The 26,581-nt window shown below is 41.0% G+C and overlaps 2 protein-coding genes across 5 annotated transcripts in view; one reads left to right on the top strand and one right to left on the bottom strand.

The window, feature by feature from the left end:
• The window catches only part of LOC120238419 (coiled-coil domain-containing protein 170-like), a 38,227-nt gene extending 13,980 nt beyond the window's left edge, over nt 1-24,247 (top strand). For 2 of the 4 annotated variants that reach the window (XM_039242133.1, XM_039242131.1), the window contains 5 exons: nt 9,744-9,879; nt 12,275-12,589; nt 19,589-19,828; nt 20,919-21,134; nt 23,952-24,247. In XM_039242133.1, the coding sequence (XP_039098064.1) occupies nt 9,744-9,879; nt 12,275-12,589; nt 19,589-19,828; nt 20,919-21,134; nt 23,952-24,113 (1,069 nt within the window). In that variant the 3' untranslated portion in view covers nt 24,114-24,247. The remainder of the gene's footprint in view (nt 1-9,743; nt 9,880-12,274; nt 12,590-19,588; nt 19,829-20,918; nt 21,135-23,951) is intronic. The other 2 variants (XM_039242132.1, XM_039242135.1) reach the window with 2 other exon arrangements.
• LOC120238422 (40S ribosomal protein S29-like) lies at nt 408-642 on the bottom strand. The gene has a single exon (XM_039242140.1). It carries the CDS (start codon nt 632-634, stop codon nt 464-466), a length of 171 nt encoding a protein of 56 aa, XP_039098071.1. The 5' UTR covers nt 635-642; the 3' UTR covers nt 408-463.
• Nucleotides 24,248-26,581: the final 2,334 nt, after the last annotated feature.

Below are 26,581 nucleotides of genomic sequence, written 5' to 3'. Positions count from 1 at the left end.
GGTGAGAATAGACATCCTTGTCTTGTTACTGATCTTAAAGGAAAAGCTCTCAGTTTTTAACCATTGAGTAGGATATTAACTGTAGTTTTTTTTTTATATATGGCCTTTATTATGTTGAGGTGTGTTCCCTCTAAACTCACTTTACTGAGAGGTTTTATCACAAACAAGTATTGAATTTTATCAAATGCTTTTCCTGCATCTATTGAAATGTTCATATGATTTTAATCCCTCGTTTTGTTGATGTGATGTATCACACTGATTGATTCATGAATTTGAACCATCCTTGCATCCCCAGAATAAATCCTACTTGATCATGGTGGATACTCCTTTCAATGTATTTTTTTTCCCTAGAATTGAAGTATTTTTATTTTATGTACAATGAATTGGCATTAAGATAGGTAGGTTATCTTGGATATCTGCTGTTAAGGTAGGTATCTTGGATGACCCATTCAAGGAAGTTCACTTAATCCAACTTAATGAAGGCTATATCCTTCATGTATTGATGGAAACACTGGTGGCACATGTTGAGGCCATATTTACAGATCAGGCCATGCCAGTTTGAGCAGATGCAGCAAGAATGAGAACCCTGGCCGAATTTCCTTGGATGGCTCCAGTAGAGCTGCTGGTGACCCATCTTGCTCTCTAAGACGCAATGAGGGCAAAAAAAAAAAAGTGTTTCAATGTATTTTTAAAATTTTATTTTTGAGAGGGAGAGACAGAGTGAGAGAGTGAGAATGGAGGGGGTGGGGGAGGGAATCTTAGTCAGGTTCCACGCTCAACGTGGAGCCTGACGCAGGGCTCAATCCCACCATCTCATGATCTACAATAAGGATTATGACCTGAGCCAAAATCAAGAGCTGGATGCTTAACCAACTGAGCCACCCAGGTACCCCTCAATGTATTTTTGAATGAAGTTTGCTCCTATTGGGGGGAAATTGTTGCATCTATGTTCATCAGGGATACTGGCCTATAGTTTTCTGTTCATACAGTGTCTTTGTCCGGTTTTGGTACCAGGACTCATAGAATGTATTTGGAAGCATTCCTTCCTCTTCTGTTTTTTGGAATAGTTTGAGGAGAATATGCATTAACTCTTCTTTAAATGTTTAGTAGAATTCACGGGTCCTGGACTTTTGTTTGTTGAGAGATTTTTTTTTAAATTACTGATTCAATTTTGTTGCTGGTAATCTGTTCAGATTTTCTATTTCTTCCTGATTCAAGTTTGGAAGATTGTTATGTTTGTAGGAATTTAAACATTTCTTCTAGATTGTCCAATTTGTTGGCATATAATTTTTTTGTAGTAGTCTCTTATAATCCTTTTTCTTTTGGTTGTGCCCATTGTTTCTTCCCTTTCATTTCTGATTTATTTATTTCTGTCTTCTTTCTTTTTTTCTTGATGAGTCTGGCTAAAAGTTTATCAATTTTGTATTTATCTTTTCAAAGAAATAGTTCTTGGTTTTACTGATCCTTTCTTTTCTCTCTTTCTTTCTTGTCTCTATTTCATTTATTTCTACTTCAACCTTTGTTATTTCCTTCCTTCTACTAAACTTGGACTTTGTTTTCCTTTTTATAGTTTCTTCAGGTGTAAAGTTAGATTGTTTGAAATTTTTGTTTGTTTGTTTCTTGAGGTGGACCTGTACTGCTGTAAATTTCTGTCTTATAACTGCTTTCATTGTGTCCTCAAAATTTTGGATCATCGTGTTTTTCATTTGTCTTCTCCATGTATTTTTTAATTTCCTCTTTGATTGTTTTTATTGACCTACTGGCTGCTTAACAGCATGTTGTTTAGCCTCCATTTGTGCTTTTTCTAGTTCTCTCATGATTAATTTTTAATTTCATACCATTCTGGTCAGAAAAGATGCATGATATGATTTTCAATCTTCTTAAATTTATTGAGATGTGCTTTGTGGCCTAATGTGTGATCTATCCTGGAGAATGTTCCATAGGCTCTTGAAAGGAATGTGTATTCTGTTGTTTTGGATAGAATGTTTTGTATATATCTGTTCAGTCTATCTGGTTTAATATGTAATTCAAAGACACTCTTTCTTTATTGATTTTCTGCCTGGATGATCTATCTCCATTGATGTGAGTGGGGTGTTAAAGTTCTCTACTATTATTGTACTACTGCTAATTTCTCCCTTTATACCTGTTAATATTTACTTTATGTATTTAAGCTCCAATTTTGGGTGTATAGATATTTACAGTTGTTATATACTCTTGTTGGATTGACCCCTTTATCATTGTGTAATGCCCTTCTTTGTTTTTTCTTACGATCTTTGTTTTAAAGTCTATTTTTGTCTGTTATAAGTATTGCTATCCTGGCTTTTTTCCCTCTCATTTCTATTTGCATGGTGTATCTTTCTCTATCCTTTCACTTTCAGTCTGTGGAAGCCTTTAAGTCTGAAGTGAGTCTCTTGTAGGCAGCATATAGATAGCTCTTATTATTATTATTATTTTTTTAATCTATTCTGTCACCCTTTGTCTTTGGATTGGAGCACTTAGACTATTTATGTTGAAAGTAATTATTTTTAAGTAGGTACTTATTTTCATTTTATTAATTGTTTTCTGGTTATTTTTATAGTTATTGTCTCTTCATGCTATCTTTCCTTGTGATTGATGACTTTCTATAGTGTTATGCCTGAATTCTTTTTCTCTATTTTTTGTGTATTTATCATAGGTTTTGGGTTTGCAGTTACCTTGAGGTTCATGTATAGGACCCAAAGTTTTTAGCAGTTTATAGTAAATTGATTTACATTTGAACCTATGCTAAAAGAACTTCTTTTTTACTCTCTTCCACATCTTATGTATATGCTGTCATATGCTTTGTATCTTTATATTCATAATTGTCTTACTTCTAATTATAACCTTTTTTTCCTATTTAATGAAGCCCCTTTAACATTTTTTGTAAGCTGGTTTGGTGGTGATGAACATTAACTATTATTTGTCTGAGTAACTTTTTTTTAAGTTTATTTATTTCGAGAGGGGGAGAGGGAGGAGTAGAAAGAGAGGGACAGAGAGAGAATCCCAAGCAGGCTGCAGACTATTAGCTCAGAGCCTGATGTGGGGCTCAAGCTCACAAACCATGAGACCATGACCTGAGCCAAAATCAAGAGTCACATGCTAACTGACTGCCACCCAGGCATCCCTGTCTGGGAAATGCTTTATCTCTTCTTCAATTCTGAATGATAACCTTGACAGGTAGTCTATTCTTGGTCGTAGGTTTTATCCTTTCAGCTCTTTGAATGTATGCCACTCTTTTCTGACCTGCAAAGTTTCTGCTGCAGAATCAGCTGATGGCGTCATGGGGTTTCCCTTGTATGTAACTAGTTGCTTCTTTCTTGCAACTTTTAAAATCTCTCTTTATCTTTATAAATGTGTTGGTGATATGAACCTCCTTGAGTCATCTTGTTTGGAGTTCTCTGTGCTTCTGGAACCTGGATGTTTGTTTACTTTCTGTCGGAGGCAGGCTTCAGCAGGTCCAGGGGTCCCTGGAGGATGGACGGTGTCAGCGAGGGAGGGATGAGAGAGGCCACGAGATTCTTTCTGGTCACCAGGCAGGCATCTCTGCTCTGACTGGGGCTCAACTTTATTTTATAATTAAGTGTTTGGGGGATGGCACAGAAGTGGCATTTGCCTTAGACAATGATTTCTGATGACAAACTTCTTTGATATGTAACAATTTCCCAGAACATAGATTTGTAGAAGACTCCTGCATAGCCTTTATCAATAGTGATTGAGGTAGGTGATTTAGATGCTTATCCTATGGGAAAGGAAGGTATCTTTAGCCTACAAGACAATGTTTTTAGCATAAAAAGGGTGAAGTTATTTCTTTGTGAGCAGGGGTCAATAGCTTGTTTGTTTAAGGAGAAGTATTAAGAAAAACAGATCTTTCAGGAAACAAGTTTGCTTTCATAATCACAAAAGAAGAAGATCCTCAATAGGCTCCTTCACAGAGGGCAATCAGCATATTCAAGGCCAGAATAAGTCACTCCAAATACTGATCACAAATGCCTTGGGAGGGGGGCTGGTGCTCCAAGCAGAAACAATTGGGTGGGAGTGGATATCTGTCTTTAACTCTAAATTAGGCTCTTTGTCTCAGGGCCAAGCTCAATTGTAATTTGTGTTCTTAGCCCCCTTTATTATGTAAGTCTTGAATCTGCAAGGCCTATAGGAAAAGCCTTTTGACAATCATCCACAATGCTTTCATCTGAAATCTCTTTTGAAAAGGAAGGGATATGCTTTTCCTTATGAGCAATCTGTGTGGGGAATATCGGTTTGATATGGAATATTGTGAGGCCTGGTCAATACCAGCAGGCTCATTTCCAACATGTCAGTAGTAGCAGAAGGAGATACCAGTTTTCGTTTCTCATGGCAGGAGCTGTGCAAATGCTACCATTTCCTTGCTGTGACTTTTATCCAGTGAGGCCAGTGCGGCTCCCAGCACCTTTCTCCAGTTGAGAATTTTTCAGCTATTATTTCTGCACCTTTCTTCTTCTGAGACTCCTATAATGTGAATGTTTGCTTGCTTGATGTTGTCCAAGAGATCCCTTAACCTATCCTCTTTTTTCTAAAGTTTATTTATTTATTTTGAGAGAGTGTGTGTGTATGAGCAGAGAAGAGGCAGAGAGAGAGAGGGAGAGAGAGGATCCCAAGCAGGCTCTGCACTGTAAGCACAGAGCCTGACATGGGGCTCTAACTCATGATCTGTGAGATCATGACCTGAGCCAAAATCCAGAGTCAGATGCTTAACTGACTAAATTACCCATGCACCTTATCCTCTTTAAAAATAAATAGGGGTGCCTCAGTGGCTCAGTCAGTTAAGCATCCGATTTCGGCTCAGGTCATCATCTCACGGTTCATGGGTTCAAGCCCATGTCGGGCTCTGTGCTGACAGCTAGCTCAGAGCCTGGAGACTGCTTTGGATTCTGTGTCTCCCTCTCTCTCTGACCCTGCCCTGCTCACGCTGTCTCTCTCTGTCTCAGAAATAAATAAAACATTAAAAAAATTAAAAATAAATAAAAAATAAAGGTAAATAATTTTTTCTTTTTGCTGTTCAGCTAGTGTGATTTCCGTTACTCCGTCTTCCAGATTGCTGGTACATTCTTGTGCATCCTCTAATCTACTGTTGATTTCCCTCTAATGTATTTTTCATTTTGATTTTTGTATTCTTCAACTCTGATTGGTTCTCTTCTATATTTCCTATCTCTTTGTTGAAGTTCTCACTGAGTCTATTCTTCCTTCCAGTCTGGTGAGCATCTTTATGATAATTACTTTAAACTCTCTATCAGGCATATTGCTTATCTCCATTTCATTTAGTTCTTTTTCTGGGGTTTTGTCTTATTCATTCATTCAGAGCATATTCCTCTGTCTTCTCATTTTGCTGGACTGTTTGTGTTTGTTTCTATAAATTAGATGGAACAGCTACTTCTCCTAAACTTGCAGGAATGATCTTGTCCATGGTCATCTTCTGTGTAGACTGTGTGTGGCTGGTGCCTTTGGCTGGCTCGCTGGAGCTGTGTCTGGCATGGGCTGGGGTCCCAGTGCACTCCATGCTGCGGGTACCCTGGTGGGATGGCTGGAGCGGAAGTGAGTGTGGGCCTGGGTGGTCCCAGGACTCTGTGTGAAAGGCGCCCCAGTAGGACAGCCGGAGCAGAAGTGAGCTCGAGCTAGGGGAGCCTGGGGCCCTTCGCGCAGAGTGCCCTGGGAGGCCAGCTAAGGCTCAAGTAGGCACAAGCTGAGTCGTGCCTGGGAGGATTGCTGACGCTGAAGTGGGTGCAGACCAGGACATCTTGGGGCTCTCCGGGCAGAGGGTGCCCTGGCAGGGTGGCTAGAGCCACGGTAGGGCACGGGCCAGGGGGCCAGGGGCACTTCATGCAGGAAGTGTCCCAGTGGGATGTCTGGAACTGAGGTGAGGCATGTGCTGTGCAGGGTCACCTGGGAGGACACCTGAAGCAGAAGTAGGTGAAAGCGAGGGTATCCTGGGGTGTGTAGTGCAGAGGGTGCCCTGTTGGGGTGATTTAAATGGAGGCCGGCATGGGCCAGGTTGTCCCAGGATATTCTATACAGAAGGCTCCCTGGCCGGGTGGCTGGAGCTGAGGTGGGGTGTGGGCGTAGGGCCCCAGGGTGCTCTATGCAGGAGGTGTTGTGGCAGGGCAGCTGGAGCTGAGGTGAGCATGGACTGGGGGTTCCCAGGGTGCTCCATGCAGGTGGCACCTTAGCAAGGCAGCTGGAGCCAAAGCAGACATTAGCTAAGAGGTCCCAGGGTGCTCTGTCTCGGGGGTCCCCTAGTAAGCTGCCTGGAGCTCAAGTGGTGTGGGCCTGGAGTTTTCCAAGGTGCTTTGTGCCTGTGTCACCTTGGCATGCTGGCTGCAACCATAGTGATTGCTGGACCAGGGGTGTCCCAGTGTGTGTCTTTGTGTGACAGCTGGGGTTGGTGGGCTAGGGCCCTGAGACTCACTGAGGTGGCAGGCTGGCTCTGGCACCTGGACCTTGTTCCCATCCACATTCTGGGAACAAGGTGGATGGGGAACATAACTGTGGTGCTCACCAGCCCCTTCAACCTGGAGAGTTCTAGCAGGCCCCCCCGCTGTCTGTCAGAGTTCTAGGGCTGGCTGTTTTATACTTAGTTCCTCTTTTAAACTGTGGCTTTTCTGTGCCCCATGGTGTCTGAGGCTGGTGTGGGCCAGGGGCATGGGGCCTGCTGACATGATAGGCTGGCCATGGAGCCTGGGCCCTGCCCTATCTGCACCACCCAGGTAGAAGGGGGAGGTGAACCGTGGTACTCCCGGGCCCCTCTGGCCCAGAGAAAGCTCCACCTGTTCCCTCACTGCCCAGCGAGGTTCTAGACGTAGCTCCTTTACACCCTAGCTGCTCTTTTAAACCTCGGCTTTTCCTCCATGCCCCAGGGTGTCTGGGGCTGCTATGGACCAGGGACCTGGTGCTCACTGGGACGGCAGGCCAACCACGGCACTTGGAACCCTGTTCCCATCTGCATCACCACCATGGTGGCGGGGGGGGGGGTGGGGCACAGACCATGCCGTCTGCCAGTGTCTCTGACCCAGAGGGAGTTTCAGTAGCCCTCTCACCGCTGGGCACCATTCCAGGGCCAGTTCCTTAATGTTCCAGTTGCTTTTCCAACCCTGGGCTTTCCCTGCAAGGCCCAGGGCATCTGGAACTGGTGTGGGCCAGTGACCCCGAGCTCGCAGGGGTGTCGGCTACTCTTGTCTCTCACACCTCTCCGTGTGGTCTCCCCATCCTCTGTTGTGCAGAAGCTGCTCAGTCAGCCCTCAGCCCCCCTCAGGCAGAACTGCTGTATAAATAAAGGTAGACCCAGTGCTTCCGTGGAGGAGGTGAGCCCAGGGTCTTCTCATGTCACCATCTTGGACTAGAACCTCCTCTAGTGTTTTTCAGAAAACATTTCTTCTGACAGATTTTCTATTTTTTTTGTCCCAAAATTATATTGTTTAATTTTCATTTTTTGAAGGACATTTTTTGTTTTGTTTTGTTTTACCGAGTACAAAATTTTGGGTTGCCAGTATTTTTTTCTTTCAGCACGCTAAGGTGTCATCTGATTATCTTCTGACTTCTATAGTTTCTGTTGAAAAGTCATCTGTCAGTCTTATTGCTGTACCTTGGGAGGTAATAAGGTGTGCTTTTTTTTTTAAGGTGTGCTTTTTATTGGTAGCAATTTGACTATGATGTGTCTTGGTATGGCTTTCTTTGTATCTATCCTGCTTAGGATTTATAGAACTTATTGAATCTATCAGTGATGTCTTTCATCAGGTATGGAGTCTTGGGAATTATTTTTTCAAATATTGTTTTTTCCCATTCTGTCTCTACTCTCACTCTAGGCCTACAGTTATAGGTGGGTTAGACCTTTTGAGTGCGTCCTGCAATCTCTAATATAATCTTAAAAATTTTTTTTAATGTGTTTGAGAGAGAGAGAGAGAAAGAGAGAGAGCAAGCACGGAGACACAGAATCTGAAGCAGGCTCCAGGCTCTGAGCTGTCAGTACAGAGCCCAGCACGGGGCTCAAACCTACAAACCACGAGATCATGACCTGAGCCCAAGTTGTACACTTAACTGACTGAGCTACCCAGGCGCCCCTCTAATATAATCTTTTGAATTAAAACTTTCTGTTTGGTTAATATAGACAATTTCTTTCTTTTTTTTTTTTTTTTTTAATGTTTTACTTATTTCTGAGAGAGAGAGAGAGAGAGAGACAGCATGAGCAGGGGAATGTCAGAGAGAGAGGGAGACACAGAATGTAAAGCAGCCTCCAGGCTCTGAGCTAGCTGTCAGCACAGAGCCCAACAAAGGGCTTGAACCCTTGAACCATGAGATCATGACCTGAGCTGAAATTGAACGCTTAACCAACCGAGCCACCCAGGCACCCCCAGATAATTTCTCTTAACCTGACTCAAATTCACTAATTCTGTAAGCTATAATTCTTAGACAGAAGAGGATCAAAAATACAGAAACAACAACAAACAAAAATATAGAAGATCAGCTGCAACCTTAAACTAGCTATGGGTATAAGGTAGAAAATATTACCAATACCTAGCAATTGGTAATCAAAACAAGAACAACAACAACAAAAAGAACCAAATCATTAGCTATTTGTATATTTGATAATAAAATAAGTTTTTACGTATGTTCTTCTCTATTGCTGCATCATTATTCTAATTCCCTTTCCTCTCATCAAATCCCAGTAGAAGAGCCATCAGGCATTATTAAAACAGGAGTCCTTGTATCCCTGTGGAACCTCCTGGTCATCACAGTGTTACCAACAGTGGCAGGCAGATATTCATGCTCAAATTTCCCCATGAAAAGGATGGTTTAAAAATTGACCTTCCCTAGGGGAATGACTAGAGGACTTAGCACTGGATTGTTTTCCTCCCCACTTCTCTGCTATTTCTAGTTTCTCCCTAGAAATAGTTTGGTAACTGTACAATTCTTTTCAGAGGAAGTACATTTCAAACTTGATACATATATTTAATATATTTTAAGTGGGGATTACTTCTTTAATTCTTATTTTTTTTAAGTTTATTTATTTTGAGAGAGAGAGAGAGCAGGGGAGGGTCAGAGAGAGGGAGAGAAAGAGAGAATCCCAAGCATTGACAATGCAAAGCCTGACATGGGACTTGAAATCATGATCCACAAAATCATGACCTGAGCTAAAATCAAGAGTTGGATGCTCAACTAACTGAGCCACCCAGGTTCTCTCTTTAATTAATTTTTTTGATGTTTGTTTATTTTTGAGAAAGGAGGTGGGAGGGACACAGAGAGAGAGGGGGGGACACAGAATCCAAAGCAGGTTCTGGCTCTGAGCTGTCAGTATAAAGCATGTAGCGGGGCTTGAAATCGTGAATCATGAGATCATGACCTGAGCCAAAGTTGGACGCCCACCCAACTGAGCCACCCAGGCACTCCTCTCTTTAATTATCTTTTTAAATTTTATTTTTAATGTTTATTTTTGAGAGAGAGAGAGCAAGAGGAGAGAGAGTGAGTGTGGGGGCAAGACAGAGAGGGAGAGAGACAAAATCTGAAGCAGGCTCCAGGCTCTGAGCTGTCAGCACAGAGCCTGACAAGGGGCTCGAACCCATGAACTGTGAGATCATGACCTGAGCTAAAGCTGGATGTTCAATCGACTGAGCCACCCAAGCACCCCAACTTTAATTATTTTTAATTGAAAGTTGAAAATTGAGTTGGTTTCATGATATTATTCCTACCCATATTTTACACAGAGTCCATCTCTTTGAAAGAGAAAAGGCAGAGTGGAAAGCAGGCCTTTTGGAGAAAAAGTTAGCAGGTGCTAATGGATTCACCCATCATATGAATATGAAAGGTCAAGAAGATTCCTTATATAGTTTTATAATGAAGGTGAGAATAAATATTGATTGATTTTTCTCTTTTTTTTAATTTTTAATGTTTTATTTATTTCTGAGAGAGGGAGAGAGAGAGAGACAGTGTGAACAGGGGAGGGTCAGAGAGAGACGGAGACACAGAATCTGAAACAGGCTCCAGGCTCTGAGCCGACTGTCAGCACAGAGCCCTACACGGGGCTCAAACCCACGAACTGTGAGATCATGACCTGAGCTGAAGTCAGACGCTCAACCGACTGAGCCACCCAGGCGCCCCAATATTGATTGATTTTTCAAGAAACAGGATATGCATTTCCTTGTGTTACTCCAAGAGATGATTGACAAATGTTTAGGAGTTTGTTGGTCTGCTTCTGATCCTGGGGGCGGGGCAGGGATCAAAGGAAGCTGTGCAGTATGGTTGACCAAAAGCCTTTTTGAAGTACCGAGGGAAATCTCAAGGTGGATCTAAGGCCTCTGTGATACTGAAGAACTAACTGTAAAAGGGAATAGAGCTGAGCGAGAACTGGGAGGAGAGGTGGTGATAAGAGAATGAAATGTAAGTGTTTTACATTTCTGCTGTGTGTTACCTCCTGCTGCTGACAGTGGCTGGGCTTTGGGCTCTGGATGTAAGTGTTGAAGGACAGTGTAGGCAAAAGTCATTGAAACCAAGGCATAGGAATCACAAAGCTAAATTGGCAGATCATCTACATTTGACCTTGAAATCTAGAATTATGGCCTGAGTTGGGTTTAGAAGGAAGAGACGAGCCTGGTCATTAGTTGAAAGCAATTCGCAGGATGAGTAGAGGTTTTATAGAATGTTGGAGGATGGGAGGCAGACTTTTGTCAAGGAAATGGTCAAAGTTTATTTTAAAACCCTTAGACTTTAACAGTTTATTATATAATCTGAATGTAAAACAACGTCCATCATAATCCAATTAATGTGAGGGGTTCCCTTTAGAAATATTCAGCAACTACTTTTTTAAGAAAATTTTTTATATGTTTTGTTTATATTTGAGAGAGAGAGACAGACAGAGTGTGAGTGGGGAAGAGACAGAGAGAGATGGAGACAGAATCTGAGCTGTCAGCACAGAGCCTGATGAGGGGCTCGAACCACAAACCAGGAGATCATGACCTGAGCCAAAGCCAGACACCTAACCTACTGAGCCACCCAGGTGCCCCAGTAACTACTTTTAAAGTAGTTTAAAGTAATTCCAATTTTCAGGGCACCTGGGTGGCTCGGCTGGTTAAGCATCTGACTCTTGGTTTCAGCTCAAGTCATGATCTCCCAGTTTGTGGGTTTGAGCCCCTTATGGGGCTCTGTGCTGGCAGTGCAGAGTCTGCCTAGGATTCTCTCTCCCTCTCTCCTTGCTCCTCCCCCACTCACTCTCTCTGTTTCTCTCTCAAAAATAAATAAACTTAACAAAAATAATTCCAATTTTCAATTGCCCATTCAAGTAATTCACAAGAACGCTCTCCATTTTTTTCACCTGTCACTAATCTGCCACATTCCTTCTGAAAGACTCTCCCAAACCAGCATCTGTGCAGCCCTGACCTTTTCTTCCATTGCCCTTCTATTCTGCCTCTTCTTTTCTAGGCTTATAGTGATGCAAAACCCGTCAGCCCCTCAACAATTCTAGCTCCTTTTCTATTTCTCAGTTTCCCCTGAGAAAAAGCCCAGAAATAGAACCTCTTTACTCAGCTTCCAGAGTTGAAGGTATCAAGAAGGTGAAAAGAAGGCTAGAATTTATAAAGGTAGAATCTTCCTACGGGAAGAAGTACAAGCATCACTTTTTGCTTGTTTGTTTGTCTGTTTTAGCCCTGCCTATTTATAATGGAAGGAGGATTTTAGGAACACAAGGGAAAGGTTGGGAGAAGAGGTGTGACTTCTTTCATTTATACATTTACATAGTCAAAATTCTTATTACTAAGTGATGTTTTATAACCATAATGAAGTCTTTATGGAAATATCCATTTCCCTCCCAATTTTTCACTTAATTGTCTTAGCATTCATTGACAGTCCTTGGCTGAATCAGTTAGTTCATTAGATACAAAATTTCATTTTTGTATCTAATTTTTAAATTTCTATCATTCTTTCTACATTTATTAGCTCAGAATTTTCTACAAAGAGTTTAACTTCATAAACTGAGACTATTTGGTTAGCTACTTCTCTAAGCTAAATTTCCTGTGTTCTCAAAACAATTTCTCCATACAGTCATTTTAATACCTCTTGATATTCCAGTTTGCTCTTTTGAGTATGCCCTCGTCTCTCTTATGACTCCATAACTCTTTATTTCTTTGGAGGACCTTTCTCCTGAAGTCTTGTATTATGACTATATTTATATTTCAAAAAAAGGAAGTAAATATCTCCATATTAAATTCCAAATGGGGAATTTAACGTGTGTTGGCATATTTAGGATAAAGGTGAAGCTATCCTGACCAAGAACTTGGAGAGAGACAACATTTTTCACTCTGAAGGACCAAAAGATGGCCAGAAAATTTGGGATGAATGTCAGCAAGATTCAATCCCTAAGGAAAAACAAAAACATGAGTTGGGCAGACCTTCATATTCATCTGGCTGGGAAACAAAAACTGCACCATCTCAAAATCAGACATTCATCAGTCAGTTGGCTACTCTTCTGAGCAACAATATTGTGCCCACACTAGCCACAGAGGAAGCTGTGAAAGAGAGGATTCAGGAAATTGGTGCAAATGAGCAGTCTTGGAAGTCTGTAAGTGTATTGATAGACAAGCCGTTCTGTAACATTTATTTCTTTTAACATGTGGATTTTTTTATATTAGCCAATTTAGTAAATTCATGGCTCTGAATTTTAATTTTGATTTCATTTATTTATTTTTTTATAAATTAATCTATTTTCTTTTCTTTTTTTTAAATGTTTATGTATTTTTGAGAGACAGAGAGAGACAGAGCATGAGTCAGGTTGGGGCAGAGAGAGGGAGACATAGAATCTGAAGCAAGCTTCAATCTCTGAGCTGTCAGCATAGAGCCCGACACGGGGCTTGAACCCATGAACCGTGAGTTCATGACCTAAGCCAAAGTCGGGTGCTTAACCAACTGAGCCACCCAGGTGCCCCTTGATTTCATTTTTAGTACTATAGTATAAAAGGGAGGAGGATGTCCATTATTAGAGCAGAGGTAGTATAGTGTATTTGTGAAGAGCAGAGAGCCCTAGTATGAATCCCTGCTCAGCCATTGCCAGCTATGTGCTCTTGGGTGGATTACTTATCCTCTCTGTACCTTGGTTTCATTGTAAAATTTGGTGGAGTAGGGTGGGGTCGGGGCTTGGAGGGCAAAGTTCCTATCTCACAGAGTGTAAGGATTAAATGGATTAATACATGATAAATGCTCACTTTATAAATGCTTACAATTCAGTAAAAGTTCAATGAATGATAGCTATAAAATAGTGGTATTCTGGGGCGCCTGAGTGGCTCAGTTGGTTAAACATGGGACGTTAGCTCAGGTCATGATCTTATGTTTCGTGGGTTCAAGCCCTGTGTTGGGCTCTGTGCTGACAGCTCGGAGCCCAGAACCTATTTCAAATTCTGTGTCTCCCTCTTTCTCTCTGCCCTTCTCTTGCTCACTCCCTCTCTCTCTATCTCAAAAATAAATAAACACTAAAAAAAAGTCCTCTCCTCATTCCATATCTCTCATTTCTCTAAGATGCACACATTTGGTATTTATAGTGAGGGCATTTGTTAATGTATTTGTTAATGTGCTTTAAAAAGCGAATTTGAAGGAAAGGAAGGAACTTAAAGGAATGACTGTACAGGTGGAGCATCAGGCACTGTGGCAGCCAGACAGGAGTGTCAGGATGGGCCCGCGAGGCTGTTCCGCAGTAGTGACCGTGTAGACAAGGTCCTTCCCTACTCTCTGCTTCTCTACACCTATAGGGAAAGAGTCAGTTCTAAGAGTGGGATGGAAACAGGTAGGACAATATCATTTATTTTCAGGAGATTTTTAAATTCTCTATCGTTATTTCTTAGTAGAACCATTTGTCATATCATACCTATGATAAACTATTCCTATAACTGCTCTGGCTCAAACATAATCTCACTCACTCACCGGCTCACTCACCACTTACTCATTTACTCATCCATCATGTATGCATTAAGCGCTGAGTTTAGAAAACTTCTAGTGCTAAGTGAAGTGCTATCGCTGCATACTCCATAGAGTCTAAGCATAAATCTGGCTTCTACCTCTGTTCCTAAATATGTAATCAATGATTATTCACTTTCTTGCAAACATTTTAAAAAGCTATATTAAATTTTACTTTTTTAAGTTTATTTATTTATTTTGAGAAGCGAGGAGGAGGGACAGAGAGAGAATCCCAAGTAGGTTCCACACTGCCAGCACAGAGCCCGATGTGGGGCTGGAACCCATGAACCATCTGAGCCAAAATCGGGAGTCAGACATTCAACTGACTGACCCACCCAGGTGCCCCTAAAATGCTACATTAAAATTTAGGAATATTCAGTTAACACATGCTTTTTATAACTCTTGAAACTAAGTGAAAAGTTTGGAAGAAAACAATAATTTCTTCCAGCCTTCTTTCAGCCTATTTTACCCCAGTAACCAGTAGTGTATATATCTTCTACAACTATTGCCATGGTTATGGATATCATGAAGTACATGTATGTACTTTTTGTAAAACTGGGACTCTGCGGGAACACCTGAGTGGCTCAGTTGGTTAAGTGTCCAGTTCTTGGTTTCAACTCAGGTCACGATCTCACGATTTGTGGGTTCAAGCCCTTTATCGGGCTCTGCACTGACAGTGCAACTTGCCTCTCTCAAAATAAATAAACTTAAAAAAAACTGAGACTATGCTAGTTAAATACTCTTCTTCCATCACAAAAAGTAAGTACCTCATGGTTTTTCCTTAGGTTGAAAGAATGGATTTAACTCATTCCATTAATAGCTGCATAGTATTCCGCAGAATATATGTAACGTATTTATTTGATAAGTTTCCTACTGATGGACTCTCAAATTATTTCCACTTTTTGTGCCACTACAAATAATGAAGCAATAAGTATATTTATACATATATCTTTCCATATTGGTGCTTTCTCCCCCTATGTGATTGAGTTCTAGGTATACAATTGGAGGATCACAGTGTATGAGTATTTAAAATTGTAATCACCACTGCCAAGATACCACCTTCCAAAAAACTTTTGGAAGTTTCACTTTCCAAATAGAAATGACTGAGTGCATGCTTGTTCTTCACAGCCTCACCAGCACTGGATGATGTCATTCTTTTAGAGAGAGAGAGCTGGGTTAAAATAGTAGTTTTAATATTTACCTGATTACTAGTAAGGCTGAGCACATTGTTGTTTTGTTTTAATGCTGGCTTCTTGTATTCCTTTGCTTCCCTACTCCTCACAGTTTGCATCTCATATGCAGAAGGATGAGTTAATCAAACTCTGTGGTTCATAACATATTACCTTGGGCCATGGAAGGGCTTTCTCTTATTTATTCCTTTTAGGTCTACTTTCCCATTCCCTCTTCCAAAGGAGACAATCTAATGTGTTTAATGTATATCTTTTTGTTTATACAATGTGGGGGCTAGGGGTGCTGACACCCTCCCCATGTAGGTTAAAAGCCCCATGTGTAATTTTTGACTACCCCAAAACTAACAGCCTACCGTTGACCAGAAGCCTTGCTGATAACATAGTCAATTAACACATATTGTGTATGCTTTATTTATATATACACAGTATTCTTACAATAACGTAAGCCAGAGAAAAGAAAATGTTAAGAAAAATCATAAGAGAGAATACATTGACAGTATTGTACCATGTTTATAAAAAATTTGCATATAAGTGGACTCACAGTTCAAACCCATGTTGTTTAAGGGGCAACTGTATATGTTCTTTTTTTTTTCTTTTTTTAAATGTTTTATTTATTTCTAGGAGAGAGAGAGAGAGACAGCGTGAGCAGGGGAGGGTCAGAGAGAGAGGGAGTCACAGACTGAAACAGGCTCCAGGCTCTGAGCTGGCAGTCAGCACAGAGCCCGACGCGGGGCTCGAACCCACGAACTGCGAGATCATGACCCGAACGAAAGTCGGACGCTTAACCAACTACGCCACCCGGGCGCCCCACTGTATATGTTCTTTTAAGTATAATTTTATACATATATTTTAATTTGGATAAATAGTACTGTGGTAAAATCTCATTCTATTACTCAGCATTACAGATTTTTAAAAAATATTTATTTTGAGGGGCGCCTGGGTGGCTTAGTCGGTTAAGCGTCCGACTTTCCGACTTTCGCTTAGGTCATGATCTCGCGGTTTGTGGGTTCGAGCCCCGCGTCGGGCTCTGTGCTGACTGCCAGCTCGGAGCCTGGAGCCTGTTTCAGTCTGTGACTCCCTCTCTCTCTGACCCTCCCCTGCTCACGCTGTCTCTCTCTCCTAGAAAAAAAAAAAATTTATTTTGAGAGAGAGAGAAAAAAAAAACACATGTGGGGAAGGGGCAGGGAGATGGACAGAGAGTGAGAGAATCCCAAGAGAGAGAATCCCAACCTCAATACAGAGCCCGACCCAGGGCTTGATCTCACAAACCGTGAGATCATGACCTGAGCTCAAATCAAGAGTGGACGCTTAAACGACTAAACCACCCAGGTGCCGTCAGCATTGTATTTTTAAGATCCACATAGGGGCACCTGGGTGGCTCAGTCAGTTAAATATCTGACTTCGGCTCAGGTCATGATCTCACCGTTTGTGAGTCGGAGCCTGGCATTGGGCTCTGTGCTGACAGCTTGGAGCCTGGAGTCTGTTTCGGATTCTGTGTCCTCTCTCTCTCTGCCTCTCCCCTACTTGTGCTCTGTCTCTGCCTCTCAAAAATAAATAAATGTAAAAAAAATTTTAGAAAAAAAGATCCACATAGTATTGCTATTTGCTCATCTAGTTCATTGCTTTTGTCTACTGCATGGAGTTCTATGGTGTGCATATCTGCCATGATTTGCCGGTCCATTCCTCAGTGAAGAGTACCCTGGTTACCTCTGTCTTTCTGCCACCACAAACACTGCCCATCAGCATCCTTGTACAAGTCCCCTTAAGGACCTGTGAGAGAATTTCATACGGGTGTCTGCTCAAGATTGGAATTAGTGGTTCATTGGGTAGATGTATGCTTAATCTGATTAAGTACTGCCAGTTGGCTTTCACAGAATGATAGTTCCACCAGAGATACATGAATGTTCTTGAATCTCCACATTCTTGTCATTTCTTGGCATTAACCAGCTTCCTAATTTTTCCCATTTTGGCGGGTATAAAGTGATTGCTAATTTAATTTGCATTTCTCTAATTAGTGAGTTGGAACATTTATTTTTTTTAGTCTTTTGTTTTTTTAGTCTTTGCCTAGTTGTTTCCTTTACCCATTTTCTTATTTGGGTTCCTATTGATTCTTGTTAATTTCCAAAACCGTGTGCACGTCTTCCTCATCTTGTTCAGCCTCTTACACTCCATCGCAGGTCACCTCTCCACCCGGGCTCTCCTCTCACACTGGTCAGGCTCTGAGCCACTCTGCAGGGCACCTCCTCTGTGTCCCCTTTTGTCTTCCTGCTTGGGTCACAGCTTTTCTCTTCTCATTCTGGCACCTACCTTGTTCTGCCCATCTGCTGGCATGAGGACTGTATTGTACAGAGAGGAAAAGAAAGGAAAGGAAGAATAAGAAGAGAAAGAATAAGAGTACCTGGTTTATGTTTAACCTTTCAAATATCCTGATGAATGCACTTATTTAAACTATTTTTCTGTCAAGAGGTACTTTAGCTTTGTTCCACAAATATTGACATATACTGTTTTCCTTACTTTTCATTTTAAACATAGTAATACATTTTTAGGTTTCCAGATGTAAGGCATTTAAAAATTTTGTATTTTATTACAATATGTTGGAAGTATATGATCCTAGAGAATTTATTGAGACTTCTTACATGGCTTAATACCTTGTTGATTTTGGTAGCTATTCCATGTGTGCTTATAAAGAATGTGTTCTTGGGGCACCCAAGTGGCTCAGTCGGTTAAGCATCTGACTTTAGCTCGGGTCGGGAACACATGTTTCGTGAGTTCAAGCCCTGCGTTGGGCTCTGTGCTGACAGTGCAGAGCCTGGAGCCTGCTTTGGATTCTGTGTCTCCCTCTATTTGTTCCTCTCCTACTTGCATTCTGTCTCTCTCCTCTTCTCAAAAATAAATAAAGATTAAAAATTTTCTTAAAAAATGTGTTCTCTGTTTGCTGGGTATAAAGTTCCATAGATAGCTAATGCTCAAACATATTATTCATATGGTTTTAATTGTCAGTATCTTTGAATTTTTTATCCTTGATTCTGAAAAAGTATGTTAATTCTCCAAGTATAATTTATTTATTTATTTTATTATATTATTCATTTATTTATTTGAAGGGAAACAGGGAGAGGGAGAGGGAGAGAATTCCAAACAGGCTCTGCAGTCTAAACATGGAGACTGACGAAGGGCTCAAACCCATGATCCGTGAGACCATGACCTGAGCCAAAACCAAGAGTCAGATACTTTACTGACCACCCAGGTCTAGGCAACACTTTACTAGAGTTTTTTGATCATGATTGCATATTATTGTTTTCTATAAAATAATGTATTTCTTTTAGATTTTCTATTTACTGCCACTGAATTTTAAAATATTCTTTTAGAATTATTTTCATATTTTCTATATCTATGCATTCTGTGTATTTCTCTTTCCTAATGTTATGTATTTTTACTTTCTCTCTTTTCTCTTTAACCAGGCTTGCTTGGGGCATAAAAGACAGTGTAGTTTTTTTTTTTTTTTAAATTCAAATTGTATTAGCTTTTGATTTATATATAGTGAAAATATATGATATTTTTATTAAATTTGCATCATTTCTTTTTTTCTGGTAGCAACTTTATAAAGTGCAGATTATTAGAAAGAATATAATTAAAATCACCAGTAATCCTATCACTGTAAGATAACCAGTGTTATTAAATAGGTGTAATTCTTTCTAATATTTTTCCATAGAGCGGCATCCAAGTGGCTCAGTCAATTAAGCATCTGGCTCTTGATTTCAGCTCAGGTCATGATCTTGCAATTTGTGAGATCGAGCTCCATATCTGGCTCTGAGCTGACAGCATGGAACCTGCTTGGGATTCTCTCTTTCCCTCCCTCTATGCCCCTCCCCTACTCATGTTCTGTCTGTCTCTCTCAAAATAAACAAATAAATACTTAAGAAGAATATTTTTCCACACATATGTTAACATAATTAATAGGGATAGTTTTTCTTAATCCTCCTTCCTTCATTTAGTTGTATCATTAGTATTTTCTCTTAGTAAATATTTTTGAAGCTTGACTTCTAGGGAATGTGTAATCAATAATATGTACTTTTTTTGGTATTTGCACTGTTTCTACTTTTTCATGTTATAAGTCATGTAAAGAATATGTTTGTGTTTGAATCTTTATTAAATATTTCCTTATAATACATTCCTTAAAAAGTTGACCTAATCTGTTACGATCTGATGTTTATGAAGTTGTCTACGTAACTGTGCCCTTCTCAGCACTGAGCCGTCCGTATTATTGTCATACTCAGTTTTCCAGATTATTTTGATAATGCATATTTCTGGTGAAAAAATATTTACTTATGTAAGTATTACTGTCTGTAGTTTATTAGCCTAGAGTAGATCTGGTATGCTAGTGTGGAATACCACCCAGAAGCACAACTTTTATTTCAATACTGTTGATTTCTGCAAAGGAAAACTCTGGGACTAAGAATTCATGGATAGCAGCACATGGCAAGATGGCCAAACAGCTCGAGAAAGACAATGAGCAACAAACACTATTGAATATTCAGCAGAATTTGCAGATTGCTACTACTCAAAGATTAGAGGAGAAAATTCAGAAACTTCAGAAACAGCTGAGTGATTTGAAATTGTCAAATAAAAGTATGAAAACTCAACTGACAAGAGTAAATGTCCTGAAGGTAAGTCAAGGAAGTAAGCTTTCAAATATTCACTTAAGCTTTGGTCTTGTTACTATTTTATTTGATTTTTTTAAAAAAAATTTTTAATGTTTTATTTATTTGTGAGAGAGAGAGAGAGACAGAGAGTGTGAACAGGGGAGGGTCAGAGAGAGAGGGAGACACAGAATCGGAAACAGCCTCCAGGCTCTGAGCTGGCTGTCAGCACGGATCCTGACATGGCTCAAACCCACAAACCATGAGATCATGGCCTGAGCTGAAGTCAGATGGTTAACCGACTGAGCCACCTAGGCTCCCCTGGTCTTGTTACTATTTTAGCTGCATGTTTCTCATTGAAGTAAAAAAAATAACATTAAAGCTATTTTATGTACATGCATAAGGGTATATATAATATTAAAACATATTGGATAATAAAATTAGTTGCATGCAAATCTACCACTTATCTTAAAAACGAGAGCATTATCAACTCCACGAAGCCATACTGTATTCTCTTCCGTACTTCTTGAAAGTAACTGATGATCTAAATGTTAGGATTCTAGAGCCCTTGCTTTTTTAGTTTTGTTTTGGTCTTTCTTACTGGGGTAACAGTTAAAAGTTTTATTCATTTTGGGGGCTCCTCTTTGGATCTTCTCCATACCAAGCTTCACTTGTAGTATTTCAAGCATACATTTTATGCCTTAAACCAAAGGTGCGCTAAATACTTATGAATCAATGTGGTTTCTGCCATTTTATTATAATATTTATCTTACCGCGAAGCCAGTTATTTTCTGTATTTCTGAATTTGGTTAGCAGAGGCTGTTAAGACTTTTGAGGACATGGAATACTCTTTAAACCTCTTTAAGTCCCAAGTGCCTAAAAAGGTGCTCAGTGACTGTTGGCTATTGATGAGTTTGATGGTTGAGAAATGTCCTCTTAACTCATAAATTATGGAATTTTCTTTCTTCTCCATATACCAGGTCAAAAAAAAAAAAAAAAAAGAAAAGAAGAAGAAGAAGAAGGATAAGAAGCATGGGTTATACCATGCACCTGGTCTATTATTTAGAAAAGATCTAACCACAGCCATCTCCCTTCCCTCACCCTTATATCCTTACAGGACAAAACAATTGAAAAGCTCAGGCAATCTTTAACGAAAGTTGAAGCAACACAAGGAAAGGCAGGTGTGAAAACAGACAACTTGAAAACTGCAGCAGACTCTGCCAAGAAAGAGGCCAGAGGAGAGAAAGAGAAAGCCCATCAGATGTTAGATGCTGTCACTCTGGAGCTCGGCACAGCAAAGAGAACGCTTGATAAAGTATCGGGACCACAAGAGGTTTGTGTTATTTATTGGTACAGTAAGATTCTTTGAGTCGAAGTGATCAACACCTATCTCAACTTCGACTCTATCTAAGCCAAACCAAAAGGAAGTTGTTGGCTTATGGAATCAAAGGTGAGTTAAACAGCCAGACCTCTGAGAGGGCACCAAGATCAGCACCTGGAGCCTCACACAGCTCTTCTCACCATCTCTGCTTGGCATCGCTGTGTACGTCAGCTTGTTTCATATGTAGAGATTCTGTGACATGAGAGAGAATCCCAAGAAAGTGTTTTAAAGCTTAGATCAAATGCTTATTCCTGGTAAATCCTCGGTGGCAAAGGACGGGATATATGATTACCTTAGGTTAGGTTTGCATACGCATCCTCTGATAAACCAGTGACAAGGAGGAAGAAGATGTGAGAGATTGGAAGTTCAGGGGAACCCTTGTGTCTGGGGCTGAGTCACTTTCTAGGAAAAGAGGGTAGTGCTTCTAAATTTGCTTAGATTTCCACTGCATTTACAGAGCAGATGATTTAGGAGAATTTTTTAAAGGCTAACTGATAATAACTGGGGCTATGGTGGAATTATAGGCCACATGTCCATTACTAGTTGCTTAAGAAATGTGTAACTTTAGCAGATTACCTAAGAAATTCTTTTTTTTTTAAATTTTTTATTTACTTCTGAGAGAGAGAGAGAGAGAGAGAGAGGGAGACAGAGAGAGGCAGCATGAGCAGGGGAGGGTCAGAGAGAGAGGGGGATACAGAATCCGAAGGGGGATCCAGTCTCTGAGCTAGCTGTCATCACAGAGCCTGACATGGGGCTTGAGCCCATGACCCATGAGATCATGACCTGAGCCGAAGTTGGACGTTTAACCTACTGAGCCACCCAGGCGCCCCAGGAATTCTTAAAACATAAAATCATGACATTATTTTGTTTCTTTCTCTTTTTAAGCTTCTGCTTATTTATACTCTTGTTTTTATTCTTTTCAATATTCCTTATTATATTTTCAGTCAGATTTCTTCTACTTCGGGTGCTCTGTAGCTTACTCCTTTATCTCTGAAATGACTTTCCTTGTTCTTGCCTGAGTTTAGCCATCACATCTTCCTTACCTATGAGGCATCTCGGATATCTTTTTTTGTCCATTTGTATTCTGAATACTATTTGATTCACAATAAAGGTGTTCCCAGCACCGACGCCCCCCCCCCCCCCATGTCTGCAAATCCTTGTTTGGTACCCATATAGGGTATTGTGTCAGACATGTTTCTTTTGCTTCATGGCAGTTCTCTGTGGGGACTATTTTCATCACCTGACTAATTTGGATGAGGCTATTTTCTTCTTAAAGAAATTTGGATGGGAGCGCCTTGGTGGCTCAGTCGATTAAGCATCCGACTTCGGCCCAGGTCATGATCTCACAGTTCATGGATTTGAGCCCCACGTTGGGCCCTGTGCTGACAGCTTGGAGCCTGGAGCCTGCTTTGGATTCTGTTTCCCTCTCTCTCTATCCCTACCCTACTTGTGCCCTATCTCTCTCTCTCTCTTCTCTCTCGAAAATAAATAAATATTAAAAAAATTTTAATAAGAAAAGAAATTCGAATGGATGTTATTTGCCATTTATCACTTCACTTTAAAATCCTTTTAATTGTCCTGCCCTCTCAATTCAGGGGTTTCTACTTTAGGTAGGTTACAGGGCAGGGTTTACTCACTTGGTTTCCTAACTCAATGCTACCCTCTTGTGTTGGTACAGTAAGTGCAGTTTCCACTAAAAGTGGGGGTTTATGTGATGTCTGATTTTGCAGTACAATCTTGTTTATAGAAATCACTCCCTTTCCATTGTTTGCTTTTTTCTTTTCCTTTATCTCTAAACCTCCAAGGAGCACCTTACCTTTCCAGGTATCTCTCTCTCCCCTCAGAAACCTTGTCCTTCACAACTGCCATTTTCAGTTAATGTGTTTCAGGACCCTTTCTTTTCCCTCTCACTTGCCAGTGTTCTGACCCACCAGGTCTTAGACTTCTCAGTATTTCCTCATTTGCGCATTGGCCTATTTCTGGGCCGCCCCTGGAAGCCAGCTGCGTCCCCCAGCCTGGGCTCGTGATTTATGGGTGGTTAGAGCTGCTTTCCTTATCAGGGAGGAGGGGTGGAGAGAGATGGGTTTAGGGGACTAGTATTACCATACAACAAGTCTGAAATCCATAAAGGAATTACCTTAGGGATGAAAAGCAGCAATAAAATTAGGTTTAGTCTATGAAGTGTAAAAATAAAATCTTAGGAGTGCCTGGGTGGCTCAGTCAGTTAAGCACCCAACTCTTGACCTCAGGGTCATGAATTCAAGGCTCATGTTGGGCTCTGTGCTGGGCGTGAAGACTACTGAAAAATCAAAATCAAAATTTTAAAATGAAAAGGACATTTAAAAAAAAGAGTTTTTGTAAAGAAGAGACCTTTCTTTCTTTCTTTCTTTCTTTCTTTCATGTTTTTATTTATTTTTGAGAGAGAGAGTAGAGGAGGAGCAGAGAGAGAGGGAGACAGAGGATCCATAGTGGACTCTGTGCTGAGAGTGAAGAGCCCCATGTGGGGCTTGAACTCAAACTGTGAGATCATGATCTGTGCCAGAGTAAGATCATGGGGTGCCAAAGTCGAACACGTAACTCACTGAGCCACCCAGTCACCCCAAAAGAGGCTATTTTTCTATCTTAAAAATACAATTTGAATGTAGAATGTTACATTTCATAGAGAAATGTTTAATATGAGACTATATTTCTGATACCAGTTTCATTGTATGTAATATTTGGTGACCCAAACTGATAATATGTCTTGACGTTTTTGGTGGTTTATTGTAGCTTACTGATTTTCGAGAAATTATTATGAAGATGTTGGGATTTAACATGAGAACTGCAGACAAGGAAATCATCAATCACCTAAGGCTTATTATACAAGATTATGAAGCATCTGACAAATCAAAGATCATTTCTCACTCTGAGACTGGACAGGATAATGAATAAAAAAGTTCTGTCTTTTCATTGCTGCCGTAGATATGGACATCTCCTCCAGCATCTTGAATGTGGTTACGTTATGAATAAAATGCATTGGGAATTTTTCACTTGAAAAATTCTCTTCTTTGATATTTGGCATTTAACTTTTGTCATTGCCTTGTTCTATACATTTATTTATGGTCTCGTCTAGATTGTTACTTGCAATATACAATATCTAATTATATTTATTATTGTACTTTAAATTTTTTTTAATGTTTTATTTATTTCTAGGAGAGAGAGCGAGAGACAGCGTAAGCAGGGGAGGGTCAGAGAGAGAGGGAGTCACAGACTCTGGAACAGGCTCCAGGCTCTGAGCTGGCAGCACAGAGCCCGACGCGGGGCTCGAACCCACGAATGGCGAGATCATGACCTAAGCGAAAGTCGGACGCTTAACCGACTAAGCCACCCAGGCACCCCTATTATTGTATTTTAAACAGAACATTAATCAGAGCTTGTGTTCTTAGTGGTAATATATATATTTGGGGTTAACAGCCTGTTTCTAGAGTGAACAATTTACTGGGTACACCCCCTTGCATATCCAGGTACAGTTGTGTTCTATACTTTGAATCTGTCTGTCTATTTTTGACTTACTGTGAGTGTGAAAATCAGATATGAAGCATTTAGTGGTAAAAAAGTAATTAAGGGCTGCCTGGGTGGCTCAGTCAGTTGAGCACCCGACTTTGGCTCAGGTCATGATCTCATGGTTCTTGAGTTTGAGCCCCTTGTCAGGCTCTGTGCTGACAGCTCAGAGCCTGGAGCCTGCTTCAGATTCTGTGTCTCCGTCTCTCTCTCTGCCCCTTGGCCCTGGCAAAACAGGAAAGGCAGGGACACCCTGTCCAGAGCTTCCACCTGCAGCCCAACCTGGTGAAGCTAGAACAACCACCTTCTTGTTCAGGATTCCCCAGGGCCATGGCCCAAGGGCAGCCACCTGCTGCAGCCTCAGCATGCGGGGCTGGGAGGACTGCACTACCTCAGGAGCCAGGCAGGCTGTCACAGGCTGCCCCCTGCTGTCCAGAGCTCCCCTTTTCTGGGGAATTGCAAATACTACCAGTTCCTAGAGTCAAGCTTTCCATGAAAGTAAAGGTGCCAAGGTGTGGCAGTATTTGGAGGAGCCACTTCATGCAGCATTAAAGAAAGATCTATAAATACAAAGAGCTCTTAGTCTTTTTTTTTTAATGTTTTATTTATTTCTAGGAGAGAGAGAGAGAGAGAGAGACAGCGTGAGCAGGGGAGGGTCAGAGAGAGAGGGAGATACAGACTCCGAAATTGGCTCCAGGCTCTGAGCTGGCAGTCAGCACAGAGCCCGACGCGGGGCCTGAACCCACGAACCGCGAGATCATGACCTAAGCGAAAGTCGGATGCTTAACCGACTAAGCCACCCAGGCGCCCCAAAGAGCTCTTAGTCTTAATGCTTCTTTATGAATTGTGTCAGTAGGAACTGATTGTTCAGCCATGGAGCAGTGTAAAAGGTTAGCTATATTAATTAATTAAATTTTAATGTTCATTTATTTTTGAGAGAGAGAGAGTGGGGGGGGGGCAGGCAGAGAGAGAGGGAGAGAGAATCTGAAGCAGGCTCCAGACTCTGAGCACTCAGCCCACAGCCCAGCTTGGGGCTTGAACTCATAAACTGTGAGATCATTACCTGAAAGGAAGTCAGGCACTTAACCAACTGAACCACCCAGGTGCCCCTAATCTTTTTTTTGTTTACTTTACATGTACTGTACTTGATTGAAAGCCTATGGTACATATGATGTTTAATATAGTTGGCCTCAGCTTTTTTTTTTTTAAGGTTTATTATTTATTTTTGAGAGAGAGAGCATAAGTGGATAAGGGGCAGAGAGAGAGGGGTATAGAGGGTCCGAAGCAGATTCTGGGCTGACAGTGAGTCTGATGTGGGGCTTGAACTCACACTCACAAACCATGAGGTCATATCTTGAGCTGAAGTTGGATGCTCAACCAACTGAGCCAGCCACGTGCTCCTAGTTGACCTCAGCTTTGTTCACACTGACTTCAGTGAGTTGCATGTGGGCTTTCTGGGCTTAAGACTGCTTACTTGCTGCTGTTGTCACTGGTTTTTATTTCAGGAAAATGGTGGGTACTTTCATGTAAAATCATATTTTTAATTCCTTCTCTGGCAATTCTTTCCTGGATTCTTAGCTTTACATAATTATAACTACAATGGAACCAGCATCCTAAAGGCATGAAGGTGAGTCCTACTCCAACATCACATGATCTTCTAATTCTATTAGTTAACAAAAAATGTCCAGTCACAACAGATCCTAATGAACTCGGTGATATCAGTTCTTGTGCACAGGCAACTTTTTTCGACGTCTGAAATTCCTAGGGGGCACCTGGGTGGCTCAGTCGGTTAAGCATCTGATTGGCTCAGGTTATGATCTCACGGCTCATGGGTTCAGGCCCCACGTCAGGTTCTGTGC

This window comes from Hyaena hyaena, unplaced genomic scaffold (genome assembly GCF_003009895.1).
Source record: "Hyaena hyaena isolate Hyena2069 unplaced genomic scaffold, ASM300989v1 scaffold_208, whole genome shotgun sequence".
Classification (NCBI taxonomy): Eukaryota; Metazoa; Chordata; class Mammalia; order Carnivora; family Hyaenidae; genus Hyaena; species Hyaena hyaena.
The sequence above is the reverse complement of the archived record's forward strand: the minus strand, read 5'-3'. Positions and strand labels throughout refer to the sequence as shown.

Bases quoted from the DNA above. Each gene is read 5' to 3' on its own strand.
- LOC120238422 (XM_039242140.1), bottom strand. From the start codon at position 634: ATGGGTCACCAGCAGCTCTACTGGAGCCATCCAAGGAAATTCGGCCAG.